The sequence below is a fragment of the Lipophrys pholis genome (genome assembly GCF_963383615.2).
Source record: "Lipophrys pholis genome assembly, chromosome: 22".
NCBI lineage: Eukaryota > Metazoa > Chordata > Actinopteri > Blenniiformes > Blenniidae > Lipophrys > Lipophrys pholis.
The window spans coordinates 7,263,841-7,284,381 of record NC_137644.1 but is presented as its reverse complement, the minus strand read 5'-3'; the positions used below and the strand labels follow the sequence as shown (position 1 = coordinate 7,284,381).

Here is a 20,541-nt window from a genome sequence, read left to right as displayed (position 1 = left end):
GGAAAATGCAACTTTTTGAAATCGGTCTGACTCCATCATGTAGATGAAGGAAACACTTTCGTAAATAAATGCTCAAGAACATTGTTTCCTCCGTCGTGTCATGACTCCCAGTCCATGTTCTATTCAGTCCACTAGAATGTCCACGTTCTCTTTAAGTTAATAGAGTGTTGTTCTCTGATGCACGTGTGTGGTTTCATTATGAAAACTACCACCAGCACCAACTTGTGGCCTGGCATGCTAACTACATCATTTTTAGCTTTTCTGTCGTTTCGGGGTCAATTAACTTCTTTTTCAAAAATGTTCATGCGTGAAGGCAGAACTTCAAACAATGTGACTCAAATGGTTGCATAAACAGAGCTTTTGGTGGTTCTCCGTGTTCTCTCCCTTTGAGACCAACATGAACGGACTCATCCCCAATCAATACCCAATAACTTCCTTTAATGAAAACTGGTTGGATGAAGGACTTTCAAAGTTCAACATGAACAGACTGAAGTACCAATCCTCTAAGGAGAAACTATCTAATTTATGCACTTCTTCCCTCCATTTGTCCCCATGAGGTTTTGTTTTAATTAGTCTCATCTCATGTGTGGATTACATGAAGGCATTTTTCCAGGGAGCTGATTGAGACTCATGTTTGTAGCTGGATAGAATGTGTACGTCTCACTCGCAGTGTGGCGGTGGTGGCGGCTCTTTGCATGTATTAATACTCTCGGCTTTCAATAATCCCGGGTTGTGCTCTAGGAGGTTACCTGCTGGGCAGGTGGATCTGTGAACCCGCCTGCAACCACAGAGGACCACAACTGAAGAGCAAAACGTATCAGAGTGTTTTTCCTTCTTCAGGAGGGAGCGTGTCGGGGTTAGTCACCAGGGGAGCATTGATCCAGCCTCTAATCTGCCTCTTCCGACACTCAGCGCATCAGAGTACGACGCATTGTTTGCGTGGATGAATAAATGGCAACATGGAGAAGCAGCAGGGTTCGTAACAAAGCCAGAGCCACAACACAAATGCAAACGCTCTAATTAAAAAGTATTCACTTATCAGCCATAACATTACAACCACCTGCCAAATAGTGTCTAAGCTGCATCACAGGATCACATTTGTAATATTAAACAGACTAAAGCCGATGTTATGTTATTGACTTTATCGCATTCATAATGAACACGATTATTTAATTATTGGCAGGTAGTACATTATTAGTTGGGACAATTTTCCTGCTTTAAACAGCCAGAGAAGGAGTGTTACTCACTTGACTTGTCATAATGTTATGGCTGATCAGTGTGTAGTTCAGCCGTTAAACACTCTTGTGTGGAGATTTGCTTTCTGAGTGAATAATAAATCCAACAAAACACTTATATTATGCAACTATTCAAAACACTCAATGAAACCCCAGTTATTATTGTTGTGAACAAATCGATGCAGCGAGTTCTTCTGCTGACTCGCTCAAAGTTTGAAGTTCAGCCTGGAAAATCACAACACTTCATCTTAACTTCACAGATGCAGAAAGTTTTCTTCAGATAAACTTACTTACTTTGGAGTATTATCCAAAAACTACAGGATATCTGGAGGCAAACAGTTAAAAAAGCACTGACTTGAAGGCAGCAGCGTGGTACCATCTGTTTTACCTCAGGATCAAGTGACCATGGGGTGCAGAATACATTAAATATGAAACTATTTAAGCTCGGAATCACATCACATTGTTAAAAAAATTTACTTTTCTTCTGCAGGAGTCTGCTGGAGAAGCTCTGGGTGTCAACAAGGGTCAAATCTGGAGCTCCTGGTTCTCCCCGGAGGGAGTTTAGACTTGAAATGAGGTGATGCAAGAAGCTGCAAAATATTAAAAAAGAGTCAAGCTCGTCCGGTTCTGCATCAAATCTGTCTTTACTGCAGAAAAAACACCACGATGTGGATTTTCACCTGGACTGGAGGTTCTGCTTTGTGTCTGTGTGTGACTCCTCCGCTGGTGGCCAGTTAGGGAAACAGACTCTCTACGAATCTTTAGCGCTGCGTTGCGCCATGGCGCAAGTAAAAAGCAACGTAGGCAGTGGATTTTGGCAGTTAGAGCTGCTTGGAATCGATTGTGTTTACATTTCGTGACAACCTTGTTTACATAACAACATTTGGATGTGCATCGTGTTTGTGCTTTCGTTTCAGAAAAGTTACGCGTATCGACGTCAATGTTGTGAAAACGATGTCTGCTTACAAAGCGATGCCAGTTCGCGTATTGGGCCACATTATCTGGAAGACACGTTGAATATTAGTCAAAGCTAAAATACTAAATGGATCAGATACGTTAAGCCACACCTCTTGTAGACTGAGCGCCAAAATAGTAGTTATTCTCCCCGTTGTTCTTAAAGTGTTTCCTGTTCACACGAAAACATCAGCATCCACGCGACACCATTCCAAATGATGTTGTACATATGCCAGTCCTGTAGGTGGCAGTAGTCCGCCATTGTTGTTGCTTAGTGACGTCGCGGAGTTATCGGGTCGAGAGGTGGGGAGACGGCGTCATCGTTTTTCAGCTAATGTGCGTCTTGTCCATCCACACGTCAACACCGAGGGCGTTTTCAGATTCCTCCACCCTGGAACCCGTTTAAAAACAACAAAAAAAAACAGTTTTCAGGCTCCTAAAGCGCCGCACTGTGTGGATGACTGGACAAAAACGATGCGTTTACATGAAACGGTGTTGTCGTGTGGACAGGGTCTTAATCCCCAGTGCATCCTGTTACATCAGCTTCTTTTCCAGCGTGTGGACGTATCGAGTTTCTGCCCACTTTTAGGGCATCACTATTGTTGCTCTTTTAGCTGAGCAGAAACAAAATGATCAGACATGTATTTTTCAGCTTGTGCTCATTCATATTAGAAAAGCTTTGTTCATAATTTCTGGCATAAACACCCGGTACCCTACATTTGTGAAGACAAATGTGCTTAATTGATGGCTGTGCTTCTATCAGACAGGCTCACCCTCCTGAGCCTTGAGTGGATCAGGCCCCTCAGAGGGATGACTGTGCAGGAAACATCAAGAAAACCCTCCAAAAAACAGCAATGATGCGGCTCATTTGTAAAAGTCCCGGGGATGCCTCCGACAAAGCGTGCTCATTACCGACTATTACAAAGCCCAGGAAAATAATATCAGAACCTTCTGGATAATGACTTGTCTCATTGTCAGGGAGCCTGTGAACCGCAGCTTCACTTCGTTTCGTCATGTTATCTTAGTTTTTCCAGATATTTCCAGTTTGTGGAAATGAAGCAGGAGGACACACACATGCACGCACGCACGCACGCACTCCTATTGTCGTCTTGCCCAGCCACTCGCAGGAGGGATCCTCTAAATGGATGCCACTTTATTCTGCGTAATGGCTCTTTTAGAGACTTTAATAGCTCCTTTTTTTTTGAACCTCCATTGCAGACTGACGGCCCATAATAAATAATGTTCTCATGTCGTTATTATCCACTGTGCCAAATGAGTTTAAACTATTCATGCTTTGGGGCGAAGGCTCATGTTTGATCCCGTCATTTTAAGAAGCAAATCACAATAACAGAGCGTGAAGAAATGGACAGTCCAGCTATTTACTTTACGATCGGGACTTTATAGATGAAGAATCGTCAACAAATATGCAATAATAGAGTGTGTCTGCCCTTTTATGTAAAAAAAACCAACAACTTTCAGTATCTGGTATTTCATCTAGTATATGGATTTAAACCTCTATTTCTCTTTTTTGTAATTTAAGCTTTCACTGCTTATGAGCTGAATAAAAGTGTTTCAATGTGAATAAAAAGAGCCTCCGAAGCAGCAGAATGTAATTTTGCAGCAGAATATGAACGACAACAAGTTGATTAAGTCTCAAATTTTAAAAAATGACAAAGGCTAATACAAAAAGAAAACTCAGTAGTTAATCAGGATGCAAATATAGAAGTTTTAACAACTTTATCGCAGTCTTTCCAGTTAATTGATGCATTTTTATTAGAATTGTTGGACGGTTTGGAAATAAAATATTTTGTGATACGATCAAGTTAAAAGTTCATATAATATTCGACCATATTTTCTGGACTATACTGTCAGTCACACATTGTTTAGTTTGTCTGGTCTCAATATACATACCATCTGTGACCACTAGATGTCACTGTAAAACAACAGAAAAAGCTACAATATCACAAAAAAACCTATTATTTATAAATTATTTTCATATTTGACCGACAAATGTCACACAAATGACTTTATTCGTTCTTTACGGAATGGTACAACCAACCCGATGGCGGTGGTTTCAGGGGATTCTGCTGGAAAACGGCAGCAGTTTTATCACCTGAAGACGCTTCCTACGAAGCATCACCACAAAGCCACCAAGCTGTGTCTCCAAACAGCTGCAGTAAATTTTTTGGTGTGGAAACTCAGAGGTGGGAACTAAAAGCAGCCTGTTCAATTCTTCGCCTTATTACCCCGAACTTCTATTAGCCTTACGGCTCCCACGAAAAAAACCAAAACAGTCAATTAGCGGGTGTGCATTATCTCCCTGCAGCGTCTGTGGTGTAAGGTCCACCTCATTACAGCAGGACTCCAGTTTCAAGTGGATGTTAAACACAGATAACTTCAGACTGTCCCTCGGCCATTGAAGTCACAAGTAGTCGACCGAGGCGCCGCTGAGGATCCTCGGCTCTCACGCAGAAGGCTAATGGGTAATAACTATTAATGAAGAGCATCTGCCCGTGGCTGTTGTAGCTCCCCGGAGACGAGTCGCACACTTCAGCGCTCGCACACAGCCGACTCCTTAAAAATGCAATACATCCAATAATTACAGTCCAACGCTCGGGCTTGGCACGGGACGTCCACGCCGACCGGAGAGGGAGCGGCGGTCGCCGACCTCGGACGTGAACGGGAAGCAGAGCGATCCCACCAGCCTCGTCTCCAGTCCCCGGCAGTCGGAGGGTTATTGGACCGGAGGGTCCTCGCTCTGGGTTTGTGTCCTCGAGGAGCAAAGGTTTCAGGAACACGAGGCCAAACAGCATCATTAGAGTTTCAAATTGTTCCTGCGTTCGAGGTTCCATAATCAGTCCCTTCGACTTCCCGGCGGAGTCGGCAGCTGCTTGGGCGTAACGAGTCGTCGGCTGTCCGAACACTTCGTTCACCACTGCCAGCAAAGTCCCTCCATCACGGAGATCTTTATCTGTCCCTGTCCTGCCTTTCAGTCTCCAGAACAGCTTTTGTACATTTTGTCAATGGATTAGAGTTTCTGAAGAAATGCCCAAGGTGAAGAATCCAGTCCGGGCCCAGTTTCATGTCCTTGAGGGAAGGTATTATTATTTCTGGGCAGATGAAGAAGCAGCTTTGGACTCTGAGCTCAGAATTGGCCGTCACTCATAACGCCGTGTTTCTACTGTTGTCTCCTGTTAGATATTCTTGAAAAAAGCTTGCAAAAAAAAAAACTGTAAACAGATTTAAAATACAAGCAAAAGAGAAATAAATGAAGGACTCCTGATGGCGCTACACCACATAATGAGTGCGTTTGTTTCTTTACATACCAAGCTGAAATAATACTTTAAATCAGCAGTCGGGAACCTTGATGACCAAAACTGCTTTAGAAAAGCTAAATTAATGTTTACCTTTCACATTAAAGAAAACAAGAATAGAGTTTAGCTGTTCGCCTTTATAGCTATTGTAACTCTTTCAACTGTTTTTGCAAACACAACTACTTTAGGATTATTAGATTAGCTTTTTTCAACCATTTTCTCCACTTGGTATTTTTCAGCCATCTCTATATATTTGAGCTGTTTTAGCTGTTTTGCCTGTTATATCATTTAAGTTATTTTGCCATTTGTTGATTTGAGCAATTTTAGCCTGGACTGTTTTAGCCGACATAAACTTTTGAGCCTTTTACATGTCACAGTTTGGCCTGTTATAACCATTTTAGATCTTTTAACTATTTACTCGATGGTTGTTTTATCTGTTTTTACTCATTTTAGCTGTTTTAACCATTTTATCTATTTTAACAACAGCAGTTTTTTTTTTTTTTTTTTTTTAAAGCGAATATAACATGTTAGCTTTTTTTGCCATTTGCTGATTTTATGAATTTTTGCTGTTTTGGTCGTTACAGGAGGGTTAACCTTTATTGTCCAAGACAGATTTGTAGCTGATATAACTAGTTTAGTCATTTTAGCTGTTTTAACCATTTTAGATTTTTCGCAATTTTAGCCATTTTACACGTTACACCCGTGTAAGTCTTTAGGGTAATTTTAATGGTTTTAGCTGAACTGTTTTATCCGACATAGCCTTTTTAGCTCTTTCGGGTGTTTTTGCTATAACAGCTCTTTTTCTGTTTTGCCTGTTTTTTACAACTTGAGCTGTATGACAAGAATTCTACACTATCACATAAAAAAACCTCTATTACTATTTTACTGAAACCAACAAAATATTCTCACAAATAAAAAAGCTACTCAAAAGTTATAAAATATATCCATATTGCTGATTTTTTAAAATGCACGTTTTGAGAAATGTGATTTATACCAAGGAGCGACTTATAGTCTGGGAAATACGGTACGAGAGCGTAACTGTCAAAAGTAGTGGCATTACAAAAACAGTTTTTTTTTTTATCAACACTGTTAATATCCAACTCGGAAGAGGAAAATTTGTCAAATTCCATCTAAACTCTGTCATTGTGGACACAAGTAGTCACAGTAAAATGTAGCTCCGCCTATATTTTTGCAGATGCATTTATTTTGTAAAGGTAATTTATTGCACAACTCCAGCTCAATGATTGAATGCTATAGATTTTTCAATAATATGAAGCGTGTTTAAACTGCAGTTCTTGCACCTTGACATCACTGAAACCACTTTTTCCTCATTAAAAAGACAAGAATCTAAAAGTGAGACCTGACCTCTCTGTGTGAAAACACGCTCCGACACCTTTCGCTTTTAAAAAGTACTGCGGTTATCCACCGGCAGCTCCTTAATCTGTATTTAATCTCCGCAGCATTGAGTGTGCAGGAGCCCGTGGTCGGTATCTGGGGACTTCAAACCATTACACAATAATGAATCCAGCCTCTGGTAATCACTGCAGAATGCAGCAACAGCCTGCCAGATCGCCCGGCTCGTGTCTTTTGTGTGAATGAAGAGGTGTGTGTGTTGTGGGATTGTGACGAGGGCTGTTTGTGTCGGCATGCCTTCGTTGCCTTGCTAAAGGTGCTGGGAGACAGATAAGAAGAACGCCCCCCCCCCCCGATTGACTGAGCAAGCCTGGGCTTTGAAGCCCGGGGAGCATTCCCTTTGTTATTCCTCAGAAGTGAAGGTGGCTGTAAGATGGACAGGTGAGTCGCCGTCCAGCTCTGAAAGGTGGACCTTTGAGAGGTGGAAGTGAAGCGAAGAGGACAAAAATGACAACCGTCCTCAGAACAGTGGGATGTCCATCAGAGACACGCCACCGGATCAGAAGCTGTTAAGTCTGTCGTAAAGTCAGACCTTCGATGAATACAGAGTCGGAAATAGGACATCTTGGCTTTCAGAACGTTGATCATTGATTAAAAATGACTGAATCAGTTTTTATCTCATCTAATAAAAAGGTTTTAACTGAGTCGCCTGGAGTTGCTATAGTGGTGAGAGGCATTACCGTATTTTCTGATAAAAAAAGAAAAGAACTTACACTCCAGAAAATACGTTACTTCGGACTGAGCACAATCATAAAACTCTCTTTTTTTTTGTTTTGTCTTCTTTAACTGTATCTGAACGTAGTTTTATGTTGAAATTGCCATTATCTCTGCTTAACGAGAAGAAACATATTTGCATGTTCTCCAGAATAAAAGTCCCTTTTTTGTTTTTTTTTAGCTGTTTGGACGATCACGCGACACATTAGAAGAAGCAATCAACAAAAGAGGATTGGTGCTGTATAAAAATAAAACTGACTTGAAGTTATAATCCTGATAGTTTAGTGAGGTTTTTTTTTTTTTTAACCTGAGAGAAATCTGACTCTTTTGTCTTTCTTCCTCCATTATTACCTGTGTGAAGAAATAGGTCAGACGTAGCAGATTAGGAATGATGATGCAGGGCGATGGAGAAAAAGTACTTTATCTCTAATATGATGAAAAATGAGTTGGTCTTGAGAGGAAACGTAACAGCTTCCTGTGTGTGGGGCGATCTCATTATCCCACATAGAGAGCGAGGGATAATGAAGCAGAGGAGAGGAAGCAGCCATGATAATGAAATCTGCCTGAGATGTAGGCTTTAGTCCTTTACCACGACGGGTTATAGGTAGACATTTGAAGCACAAGGTCAAACAAAAGAAAGAAAAAAAAAAAGGAGGAAACACTCATGTGCATCTCAGTCCAAATTATAGTTAGTGAGGTATTCAGTAAGCGCAGCGATCGCTTCGTGGAAAAAGACAAATGACGCCCTGTTACTGTGCAATTTTCTGTACCCTTTCCGAGCAGCACTCAGCTCCTGCAGCGCTGTGGGAGGAGGAGGGGATTCCTGTATTTGTGAAACCCACTCAGCCCTGAAGAACGAGCACTTTCCCTCGTCATGCGCACGGCAGAATACACCATGACTCATCTCTCCGGGACGGCTTTTGTCTTCCCTGCACAACGCCAGGCCGGTGATGCCCAGATGTTTAATGCAAACTGCGCCGGTGACGAACAAACGGAGGACGGACGGCGAATGATTCAGCGGCCAAAGCGAGCGGAGACGACGGTTCAAACAGTCTTCACGTTGTGGGATCATCTGGTTGTGGCTATCGTGTTAGCTCGATGCTACGCCTTTAGCCGAATTAGGAGAAAGAAGCCGCCGCCGCACCGCAAATGAAACCAATTTAACGCGGAGCAGCAGGAAGGAGTAAACAACGCACTGCGGAATAACCAAATATTTATGAGACATAATTGAAGTAATTTTCATTCATAAACAACAAGCTATCAAGGCAATAACAATAATTAGGCCTAATTAGGGTTTTTAAGTTATGTAGATTGATCTGGCGCAATTTGTTTAATATGATGAATTAGCTTCCATTTCTATGTGTTTCTTTGCCCAAATAGAAATTTTCGTCGGGTTAAAAAACGTCTGGCAATGTTTGTCTCTAGATGAGACCGCATCGTATTGTTTGTTGTCAATACGTACAAAGATGTTTGTAATTGAACTCAGGGCAGCAAACCCCGGGCTTTACAAAGATTTTTTTTACACATTTAAATACCTAATTACAGACAGACAAATTACAAGACGACTTTTGCAGTTTCAAAGTTTATATTGACAAATTCTTTAACACATTGAGGACTCTGACTTTGGACAGACAGATTGAAATATAGACAGACAACTCTCTATATGCATTGACAAATAGTTTTGCTACAATAGTGCCCCCATATACCAGCATGTGAAGTTGTGTTCCAGTTGAAAATATCTGGCATTTTCAACAAATGAAATATTCAAAACCTCAACGTCCAGTTAATCTCAACCACACAATGTCAACTGGACACATTCACAAGCAAAGTCCAAACAAATATAACTTTTTTTTTTTTTTTTAACTAAAAGGTATATAACTATTAAAAAGAGTCAAATTTCAGTGAGACACTGAGACCGTGGCTGAGACGTCGGTGACGCTGCATTGAAAGATCCTAAAGTAGCATTAGCCTCAAAACCACGCTGTAAGTTTGTAAAAATACTCAAGTTGTTTTTGTTTTTTGGGCATTTCACTGTATTTTACACAAAAAGGTTTCATGAACGTTGGCTTTACGTTGCGACTGTTCAAATCTTTGGTTGTAATTGTTTGGTTTTGCAAACATGTAGACATTTTCATCAGGTATACTCTGCACCCCGACAAAGAAAAACTTAAAAAAAAAAAACAGCCATAAATTTAAAGGTTATTATGGCACTATTTTGTCAGTTCAGCCCCTCAAGATGAAACCGTACTGAACCTGAGCGAGAATGTGCTCGTCGGCACTGATCAACAACAACGACAAACTTTAATATAAAGAAATACTTTAGATAGAAAAATGATGGTGATACTGTGGAACTGGTGTTTAACAGAGCGCCGTTCTGTGCAGTGGAGGTATACGCCCAGTTTCAGGGTCGGGGGGCCTCATTGTTTGGACCCTGCACGGTATCACGTTCCATCATTTATTTGCCCGGCGGCTGACCTCTGACCCCTGTACTGACAGACGGAGGGTCTTTCTCCGTCACACCTGGTCACAATATGTCCGCTTTGCACCTACGGATCCTATAGCGACACACATGAAGGGAAACGGAGGGAGGAGTCCCCCTTCTGCGTGAAATACGAGGAAAAGAGTAAACCTCCCGAGCGCCCACTGTTTAAATCTGCCAGCGGCGACGTGCTGCCCTCCACCAGACCACGGCGAGAAATATGAAGGTTTCAGATGACTTCTAAAATAACGACCTCACTTAGTCACCTCCAGAGGATGAGATTGTGGATGAAATGATGACTCGTCTCTTATCCATTAATTACCAAACAAGTCGGGTGTGAAATTACCGAAACAAAAAGCTCCGTGGGGCGGCTTTGCTCCCACGTCGTCGTGTTTATTGTCCAGGTTTTATTACTTTAGAATTGATTTGAAAAAATATTTAACAGACTGGTTAAGGAGCTGGTGTTGGACGGAATATTTACTTTTCACGCATCCTTGACTTTGATTAGACACATTCTCACATTATCATCCATTACAGATAACTGCTGGAATTAAACCAGTTCTCAGGTGAAACAACCTCCATCAGTCTTCAGGGAAAGGAGAACCTGATTAATCTACACATGCAGAGAAGTGTGATAGTGTTGATCAGTGTGTGTTTGAGCAGTGGTTCCCAACGTTCATCTGGAGGGACCCACATTTCTACGACCGTAAACCGCATCTTCGTGTCTGTTTTTCCGTGAAAATGAAAAATGTTCAAACTTGTGAAATCCCCAATCCAAATTCTCTAACCTGTAGGCCACCACTGCTCCAACTAGTGGCCCAACGTGTAATCTGCTTCTGTTTCCAGCGTTTCTGCTGTTTCTGTGTAAACGAACAATGTTTTAAAAATGTCACGAAAACGAGGTCCGAGCTCATCAACTGGTTTTATGAATCCCAGCCAAGGTATGTGTGTTTACTTCAGAAGGTTTGCTTTATTTGTAATTTGGCTTTTTATACACTGACGTTATTGAACTTGTACAGGTCGACTCTCTTAAATTCCAAATCACTGAAATAACTTCTGTGTTTCTGTCTTTTTTTTTATCCCAAGAAAGAAAGAAATTCCCACATTAAACAGCTTTTTACTCTTCAGAGTATCTGAAAGAGACGTTAAATCCACCAGTGTTTATTTATCTCCAACCCTCCTGGTACCACCTTCTATCTTATTCCTCTTGTCTGGTTTCTACTTTAAACACTTAGAGGCAGTCTGAACATCGACTAAAACAGAAATTTAAATGAGCTGGTGCTTTATCTTCTATTTTCATTTGATTTTTCATGATTGACCTGTAAAAAAAACATGTATGTTTCACCAACTTGTCCGCATAAAATAAAAATTTTCTTTGACTGATGCGGTTTTTTTAATCACATTAACAAGCCGGAGTTAACAGGGGGTCGGCCTGTCTGTCGATACCTAATGATTTCCCCGAGCCCCGGGCTCACTCACGGTTCAAACGCAGGGTTTTTAATTTCCTAAAGCAGCTGGGGACTGTAATTTGTGGCACACGACGCTCCAACAGGAGCACATTGGATTTTCCTGGGGACTATTTTCGGGAGCTTCATGCACATTCTGTGTTTTCCTTCTGGCTGCACCAGATTGTGAAGCGAGAAACTGCATCAATATTGTTCACAAATAGATAGAGAGTGCCCGGATTATCACTACAGACCACATTTTCTATTTCTAAATTATTGTTAGTAATGTGTTTATAAGATGGGTATTATCAGGATTTTTAAGAATCTTATATTTGTGTCACATACCGAATTCTGAAATTTGGTTCAAATCATATACTGGTTATTTTTCTACCTGCAAATAATGTTGGTTGAAACTAAAAAATCCCAAACTAAAATATTGTTGTTTTCCACCTTTATTGGTATCTCCATCATGTTGTCAAATTAAATAAAAATACAATAAAACTAGCCAGCTCATTATTCCTAATAAAATATTTGAGGTGTTTTTAAGTACATAATACATACTTGTATCACTTCAAATAATTTTGCTTAATCACTTATCACCAGGTGAAACGGGGTTCTTAAAAATCTTTATTGGATGTTTAGAGTGAAATTTTCAAGGAGATGACACTTCTGATAAGATGAGTATAAGAATAAGAATAAAACTATGAGGAAAAAGAAGCACTCGAATGAAGGTTTTCATGGATTATTGCTCGAATCGGTCAACAGGTCAAACCAGTGGGGAAAAAAGAAGAACATCAAAAACTCAGAAAAGACCTCGACACCTTCAAAAGGACCCAAAACTGAAAATATGTCACAATAAAGTTTACAAATCAAAGTCGTGTGGGTCCAGCTGCAGAAATGTCTCTCACCACGAGAACAGCAGAGCTCTTACGCCTCATTATAAAACGATTAAAACACTGACATACAACTATGAACGCAAGACTTTTTCAGGTAAATTAATCATTTATCACGAGGTCAAATTTTAAGGGATCTGGAAGACACACCGATATTCCATATTCATGAAGGTAGGCACACTGAGGCCCCGTTTACACGACAATGTTTCAACTGAAAATGCATCTGAGCGCCGTTGTCGTCTAAACTGACATACAAACAGCTACGTTTTCGCTTGAAAATGTCACGTACACGAGGCCTAAATGGAGAGTTTGTGTGAAAGGGATTGGGTTTTCCCAGTTACCCATGAAAAAAAAAGATCAAACTGGAAGCTTCCCAGTTGAAAAAGTAATTTTTTTAAAAAATATTTGTGACTATACTCACCACAGCTGTATTAAAATAATTTTATTAGTTGATTTTTTTTCCTCATATAGAAATCCATCATGCTGACCTCGCCTATCGAAGCTCGGAGTTTGACGTCTTGGGAGATTTTCCACTTTATCATTCCTGAACGCAGCATCGACTCTGAAGGACTGAACTCCGTGTACATATTATTACTCCCGTGCGGTTCTTGCAGGTTCTTTCACTTTCGAGTAAACCTGTACACGAACCAATCTGAAATCCGATGTAGAGACTCCTCCACTTTAAGATCGCTGCGAAGGCAGATGGTGGAACGTGCTTAAAGCAGCGCCCTTAATGCAATCGTCACACACTCCGTGAGCAGATTTGTTCTGGCTGATTCGACCGCTGGTGATCAATCTGTTCACTAAATGCGTCACGAGGTGGAAACCACGCCACCGAACCAGCTGAAATCCGCCGGATGGCCGCGGGCACTGCTAGCCACATGCTAACCGGATTATACAGGGATCAAACGGAGCAGCTTTTACTTCGCAAACCAAGCACGTGAGCAGCTCGCCCGGGAACACTTCGCACTAATGTCATCAAATTATCCAGAATAAACGGCAGCTTTTTAATGCATATTTAGAGTAACTATACTCGTTAATTTGCTTTTATCATCGCCGTGTGTGTAGCTGGTGGGTTTCTGTTAATTACCATGTAAGAAACGCCCCCGTGTACCATATGTCTCGCTTTCGTTCTTCACTGTTTACATGTGTGGCGTCCACAACATGTTTCTGTCAGGTCTCCAAGCTCCGCGTAACGAGCTGCTCAGAACAAGATGAAAACTTTCTGTCGCCTCATTAATTCGATGTGAAAACTAACGACTATACAGAAGCACATTGCAGCGTGGAGAGTTTTGTCTTTAACACAGCTGACTGGGATCTTATTAATAAACCACAAGAGAGGTATTTGTAATAAACATGTACATTTTCTTAGCGTGATGAATTAATTTGTCCAGAATCACATTCTGTATGTTCAATGTTTGTTAAAACTCTTTTATTCTTTGTGGAGGATCTAAATAAAACGGACTTGTTTGGTTTCTAATGACTTTCACGAGCACATTTGATGTTGTGAAAGAAGTTACTCTGGACAGTTTGTTCCTGTCGATACACAACTAACCTCAGTCATTTGTACGTGTGAGTAAAATGCTTCGCATTAAAAGAAACAAAAGAAAAAAGAAGGAAACTCACAAACTAACTCGTCAGCTGATAATCTCAAGAAGGCTCAAACAAGCCAACCAAACAGCGAACAAGCCATGGAAATATTTAAACATTAAACTAAATAAACCATCTAATCAACAAATGGATTAAAAAAATCAATTAAGTAACAAACCAACTAAAAATAAACCGTTTGAACAAATCATTGAATCAACCAACTTGCAAACAAACAACTAACAAACTAATAAATGAAAGAAATTAATGAATCAACAAACAAGCTAAACGGCTAACAAATGGACAAACAAAACAGCCAACCGAACGATAAATGAACAAATGACTACCTAATTGAGCAACTCACTAACAAATTGAAAACCATCAACTCAACCAACCAACCAGCCAGCCTAACAACCAACCACCAACTCACCAGCCAGCCAGCCAACCAACCAGCCAGCCAGCCAGCAACCAACCAACCAACTAATCAACCAGCCAATCAACCACCCAACTAACAACCAACCAACAACTAACCAGCCAGCCAGCCAGCCAGCCAACTAACCAGCCAGCCAGCCAACCAACCAGCCAGCAAACCAACAAACCAACCAACCAACCAACCAACAACCAAACCAACTAACAACCAGCCAACCAACCAACCAAGCAACTAACAACCAGCCAGCCAGCCAGCCAGCAACCAACCAACCAACCAACCAGCCACCAGCGAACTAACAACCAACCAACCAATTATGAACCAACCAACTAACAACCAGCCAGCCAGCCAGCCAGCAACCAACCAACCAACCAACCAGCCACCAGCGAACTAACAACCAACCAACCAACTATGAACCAACCAACTAACAACCAGCCAGCCAGCCAGCCAGCAACCAACCAACCAACCAACCAACCAACCAACCAACCAGCCACCAGCGAACTAACAACCAACCAACCAATTATGAACCAACCAACTAACAACCAGCCAGCCAGCCAGCCAGCAACCAACCAACCAACCAACCAACCAACCAGCCACCAGCGAACTAACAACCAACCAACCAATTATGAACCAACCAACTAACAACCAGCCAGCCAGCCAGCCAGCAACCAACCAACCAACCAACCAACCAACCAGCCACCAGCGAACTAACAACCAACCAACCAACTATGAACCAACCAACCAACAACCAGCCAGCCAACTAACAAACAACCAACCAACCAACCAACCAACCAACCAACCAACCAACCAACCAACCAACCAACCGGTATTATGAAAAAAAATCATCACATCAAAACATCTTCAAAAATCCAAGTTAACTAATTTATAAGAACATAATAAACAGAGAAGAAAACCTCCTTTTCCTTCCATCACAGTAATGATCCAGTGATTTACTCATGCTGATAAATGAAACTTCAAAGACATTATTCATAGTTTCTGTTGATTACAAAAAGTATTTTTGAATGATATGTACATTTATTTGCTGATTAATTCCTCTTATTCTTTAATGTGTAGAAACCTCTGCGGGTCATTTTTGTGCATGAAGAAAGTGTCGGATTGATGCTTTGTCATCTCCACATCAGCATTAGTTCACCCTGTGGTGGCAGATCCAATGACTATTATGTGTTGCAGATGTGAGAGCACATTTCTTCGTCTTTGTATCGATGTTATTCCACCGCGGGTTATGATGAACGACGGCGGGCTGAAGAGGAGACCTTGAAATCTTCCTTCAATCAATGACGCACAGAGATTTACTCATTCTTGATGTGCTGTGCGGTCGAACACACACAGTGCGAATGTCTGCGGGGGACGGAGGGAAGCAGGGGGAGGGACGGGGGACGCCCGAGGTAAAGGTGGAGCTCCGGATTTCAAAGCCTGGGACTCCGGCAGTGACCTCGAATTGAAAGGTTTCCGTTGGGACTCAAACGGGTGTTCAAACAGCTGTTGGGGGACACGTCCTGGCCGGGGCGTTGGGGGGGGGGGGGGGTAAGGGACGGGTGAGGCGGGCCGCGAGGGGACAGCAGAGTAATGCCGGGTCAGTGGCAGACCACCGTGATGGCCTTCAGGGACGGGGAGGGGGAATTCTTTCACTCTAATGGGGCCATTTGACAAATAGACATGGAAATATCAGCCTGAGTGATCACTTCCAGTGTGTCCAACGATTACTGCAGCACTCACATCACAATGTAATCTGAATACTAATGGAACGAATCATCCACTTCAACACACATTTACTCTTGGACCAAAATGTTAATGGTAATAATGGCTACTGAAACACTAATGCTAATCGGAGACTAAAATGCAAATGGAAATAATGAATAACAAAACACTAATGCTAATCATTGGCTAAAATGCTAATGGTAATATTGGATACTGAAACATTAATGCTCATCGGAGACTAAAATATTAATGGTACTAATGGATAACGAAACACTAATGCTAATCATAGGCTAAATGCTAATGGTAATAATGGATACTGAAACACTAATGCTAATCATAAGCTAAAATGCTAATGGTAATAAATGCCAAATGAAATTTCATTCTGCGAATCGTCGACTGAAAAAAACTGTGGATTGAAACGCCGAACGTAGTAGTAAACGTGGTCAAGCTGTCAATGCGTCCGTACGACACTCACTGAGCTCTGCGATGCTGCCCACCCGGGTCGCGAGCAGCGACTGCTCCAGCGTGCGCAGCTCAGCCTGCGTGTAGCCCGGACCCTCGCCGGCTCGTCCGGACCGCTGCTGGTCCCGGTGCAGGTTGAGACTCTCAGGCAGGCTCAGCACACCTGGAAGCAGAGGAGACGACACACATGGTCAAAGGTCAAAAACAGGCTCAGCGGGTCTCCACTGTCCATACGTCACCGGTTCACTCTTGTTTATGGTGCATTTCAGCCCCGGCAATGTAGTTTTCTTCTGCTGATTTCAAATTGACGAGCAGAAAAACACAAGTGAATGCTAAAAAAAAAAAATACCTAAAAGTTCAAACACACATTCATGCAACACAGCAGAGCTTTGTACTGACGATAAAACATTAAGTCCCAGTGAGGACAGTTTTGACTAATAGGATTATTATCATCCTATTATTATTATGCATATTAGCCTGAACAGCGTACTTTCACAGAACTGCGATGTGGAACCAACTTGGGAGGATAACACACATGAGATTCTGTCTTTCCTGTGTGTTAAAGTTCACCGTTCAGAGCTCTCTCTCTCTCTCTCTCTCTCTCTCTCTCTCTCTGACCTTGAGCATTACTCCTTTCAGTGTGTTCACAGGTGTAAATTTCTGTGTTTTCCTGCAAACAGCTCACAGCAGATTATACTAGAAATAATCCATTTAGGGGTTTGTTGTTGCCGCCTGGCTCTGTGTGTTTGCTGGCCGGTGACAGATTGGTTATTGAGGTTGTTTTTTTTTTTTCCTGCAGCAGGAGAATGGAAAGCCACACCAGGCTGAGCAGTAATCCTTAATGACACAGCACGGTGGGATTTCTCCACAAACAGCAATTACTGGTCATCGTGTATGCATTTGTTGCCAGCGCAGGACAAAAGACCCCGTGCAGTGGACACAGTGAGGCTTGATCATGAGCCACAAAAATGAAAAATCTGTTTCGAATTCCTCCCACAGTGTCCAACCCAAGAAATTCTAGTATTCCCACGTGGGTGACCTGCTCCCTCGTCTTCCCACAGCCTTTTCCGGGGAAGTTTCAAGAGCCTGGAATAAGAGTTACATAACTTTTTCCACTGCAGTTGCACCTCTGAGCAGCGTGGACGCAGCAGCTGGTGTTAGGGTGTGTCTGGGATGGGATTCCAGTGAAATATGTGATGTTCAAATAGAAAATTCATGTGCAGCAGGTTTCCAAGACTCCGCAGGATGTGATGAAAGCCAAGCGACTCTGGAAATCCTACAGTTTTTAACTAAGGCATTTTCAAATGCATCTCAAAGATGAAGTGTTAGTTAGAAGCATGTAGGTTGTTTTTTCTCACTTATCTGTGGCCCCGTTTACACAACATTTCAAGTGACAATGCATCGTTTCAGAAAAATTTCATATTTTCACAGCAACGTTACACAGAAACAGCAGAACCACTGAAAATGATGTAGTAGGCATGTTGGGCCACTAGTTGGTGCCGTGTTTTTTGTAATGAAACCACAAAGATGTGGCAGAGAACAAGATGATATTAGCACTAGCGATGCGAGAACAAGGAACATTTGCATGGACAGACGGCCAAGTTGGATTGTTATTACGGTGACTGTCAACTATAAAAGTCATGACACTGGAGGAAGACCTTCTTATTGTCCATCTACTGAGCATGTGCAGAAGGAAAAAGTTTCCAAAAAGTTTTGTTTTCAGTGGTTCCGAGCATCATTGTTGTGTAAACGGACGCTCAAAACACAACAAAAGTTCTGTGATTTTACTTGAAAATGTTGTTGAGTAAACAGGGCCATAGTCTGGGAAATATGGTACTTTATGGTACTATGGTACTCGCTGCACTGGGGGCTCGCCGGCGTCTTCGGAAAGAACCGTCCAATCGATTCGCTGCAGCAAGAAAAAGTGGCGCTCTCCGCTCCTCAGTGAGAAAAACCTGTTTATGCTCTCTGTAATCGACACCTCCCGTCTTTGTCGTCACCTATTTATATTTTTTTTCCTCTCTAGCCGAAACTATTCTTTTAATGTGATCCTGGGTGCCAGGAAGCCCTTTTTTTTTTTTTTTTTTTTTTTAAAAACTGAATTATTCATCCTGTCAGATCAAGACATATAAACAACTCTGCAGCTCCCCCTCCTCCCTCCCTCCCCACCTCCCACTCCCTCTGCATGTTATCTCTCACCAACACTTGGCTTCTGTGGAAAAGAGGCGGAGAAAGGGGGTGAAAAAAAAAAAGGAGGAATATTTGATCCTGGGTGATGTTTGTGTAATAAACATCAGAGGTGAGAAGAGAAGCCAGCCCGGGCTGGAGGAGACGCTGACACCGACGTCTGATTAAAAACAGGCAACGTGAGACTCCGAGCCTCAGATTTCACCTCAACCGCATCTTTTCCCGCGACCTCCCAGGCAAGTGGATGAGGAGTGGGAGGAAGAGTCTAATCCCAGATAAACAGATATGACCGACTGGGTCACGGGGACAGGACCACTTTAAAGCCGGGAGCCGCAAACCGAAATCCTCCACCGAGTCGTCCGCGCAGAAATACTGCTGCTCATACGGGCCGTCATAAATAATGCAGACAATATTGAGCTGTACAAGCATTTACACACTGCAGCCGTCTGTTTGAGGATAAATCTTCGGGGAGAAAGCTTTCATTTCGCAGAGAGAATAAAATCACAAAGCGATTCATACAGCTCCCAACTATGGAAGAAAGACGCGGCTGTGCCGCACTGGAACGTGAAGAAGGCTGCGCAGTGGGGCAGTGGGTTGCTCTCTTATCTCACAACACGGCGACGACAGTTCGATTCTCATGCAGAGGCTTTCGGTGTGTTGTTTGCAGGTTCTGCCTGAGGCCCCGTTTACACGACAACGAATACGAGTGTACCCGCAAAACTTCACTTTTGGGTGGTCCGTTTACACAACACCGGTGTGCGGATGCACTTTATCCCCAGAGTTTTTATACCGGCTTTCTTTCATGGTCGCTATTCCCTCCTGCAGAGACTGCCGGAGACTATGGAGCCTGTTACTGCGCATCTCTCCCCCTCCCTCCGCTCATCCAGTTGTAAACAAACATGGTGGACCCGTAGTGGTGCGACTCGTGGTCAGTATTCTAGTTTTATCGTCCATATCAGTAGTTTAATAGTTGAGACTCACCCGAGAGCATCCGATGCGTCATCAGTCCATGCGGATGTCGGGTTCCCTCCATTTTCTTCACGTTTATAGTGTATTGTTCTCTGCACACATGTCTGTGTGGTTTCTTTAAAAAAAAATCAAGCAACAGCGCCCTCCCTTGGCCCGGCAGACTAACTACATCGTTGTCTCTTTGTCCACTGCTGCAGTGTAAACGCACTCCTTTATTTTAATGGATTAGGTGTTGTCACGTGAAACGTTGCCGTGTAAACGGGGCCTCAGCATTCATACGTTTATTACACGCATTCAGCCTTTTTTTCTAGCTGTAATTCACATTGGGCGCAATTTTCTTCACCGAGAGCTATCAGATCAATCTATACATGACATGGCCCACATGTGGCCCCCAGCTGTTTTCTTTGACGCCCTCATGATCACTGGGAAATTGGTGACACAAGATTATAGGTACAGGTATAGCGAAAGCTGATTTATCTTGTATAAGAGTCACAGACGGTAAAACCTACCCATGTCCACTTACTGTCCTTTTCGCTAGAGGACAGGCAGTGGACGCTGGTACATTTTAAAAAGCTTTTCTAGCTGTTAGAAGAAACTGCTAAGTCGGTTAATATTGCAGGGAGAAATTAAAAGCTGCACTGTGAAGACGTGTGGTCAGTTCTCAGAAAGTGGAACGATCCATCCTCTGCTGTATTTACCTCAGCCAGCAAACATGCTCTGACAGGCCTGTCATTTCAGTCAAT

General features: G+C 42.3%; 1 protein-coding gene across 1 annotated transcript in view; it reads right to left on the bottom strand.

Annotated features, from left to right (window-relative positions):
- Positions 1-20,541, bottom strand: part of btbd11a (BTB (POZ) domain containing 11a) — a 170,018-nt gene that overhangs the window by 36,857 nt on the left and 112,620 nt on the right. The window contains exon 2 of the mRNA XM_080491604.1: positions 16,656-16,805. Within this exon, the coding sequence (XP_080347730.1) occupies positions 16,656-16,805 (150 nt within the window). The remainder of the gene's footprint in view (positions 1-16,655; positions 16,806-20,541) is intronic.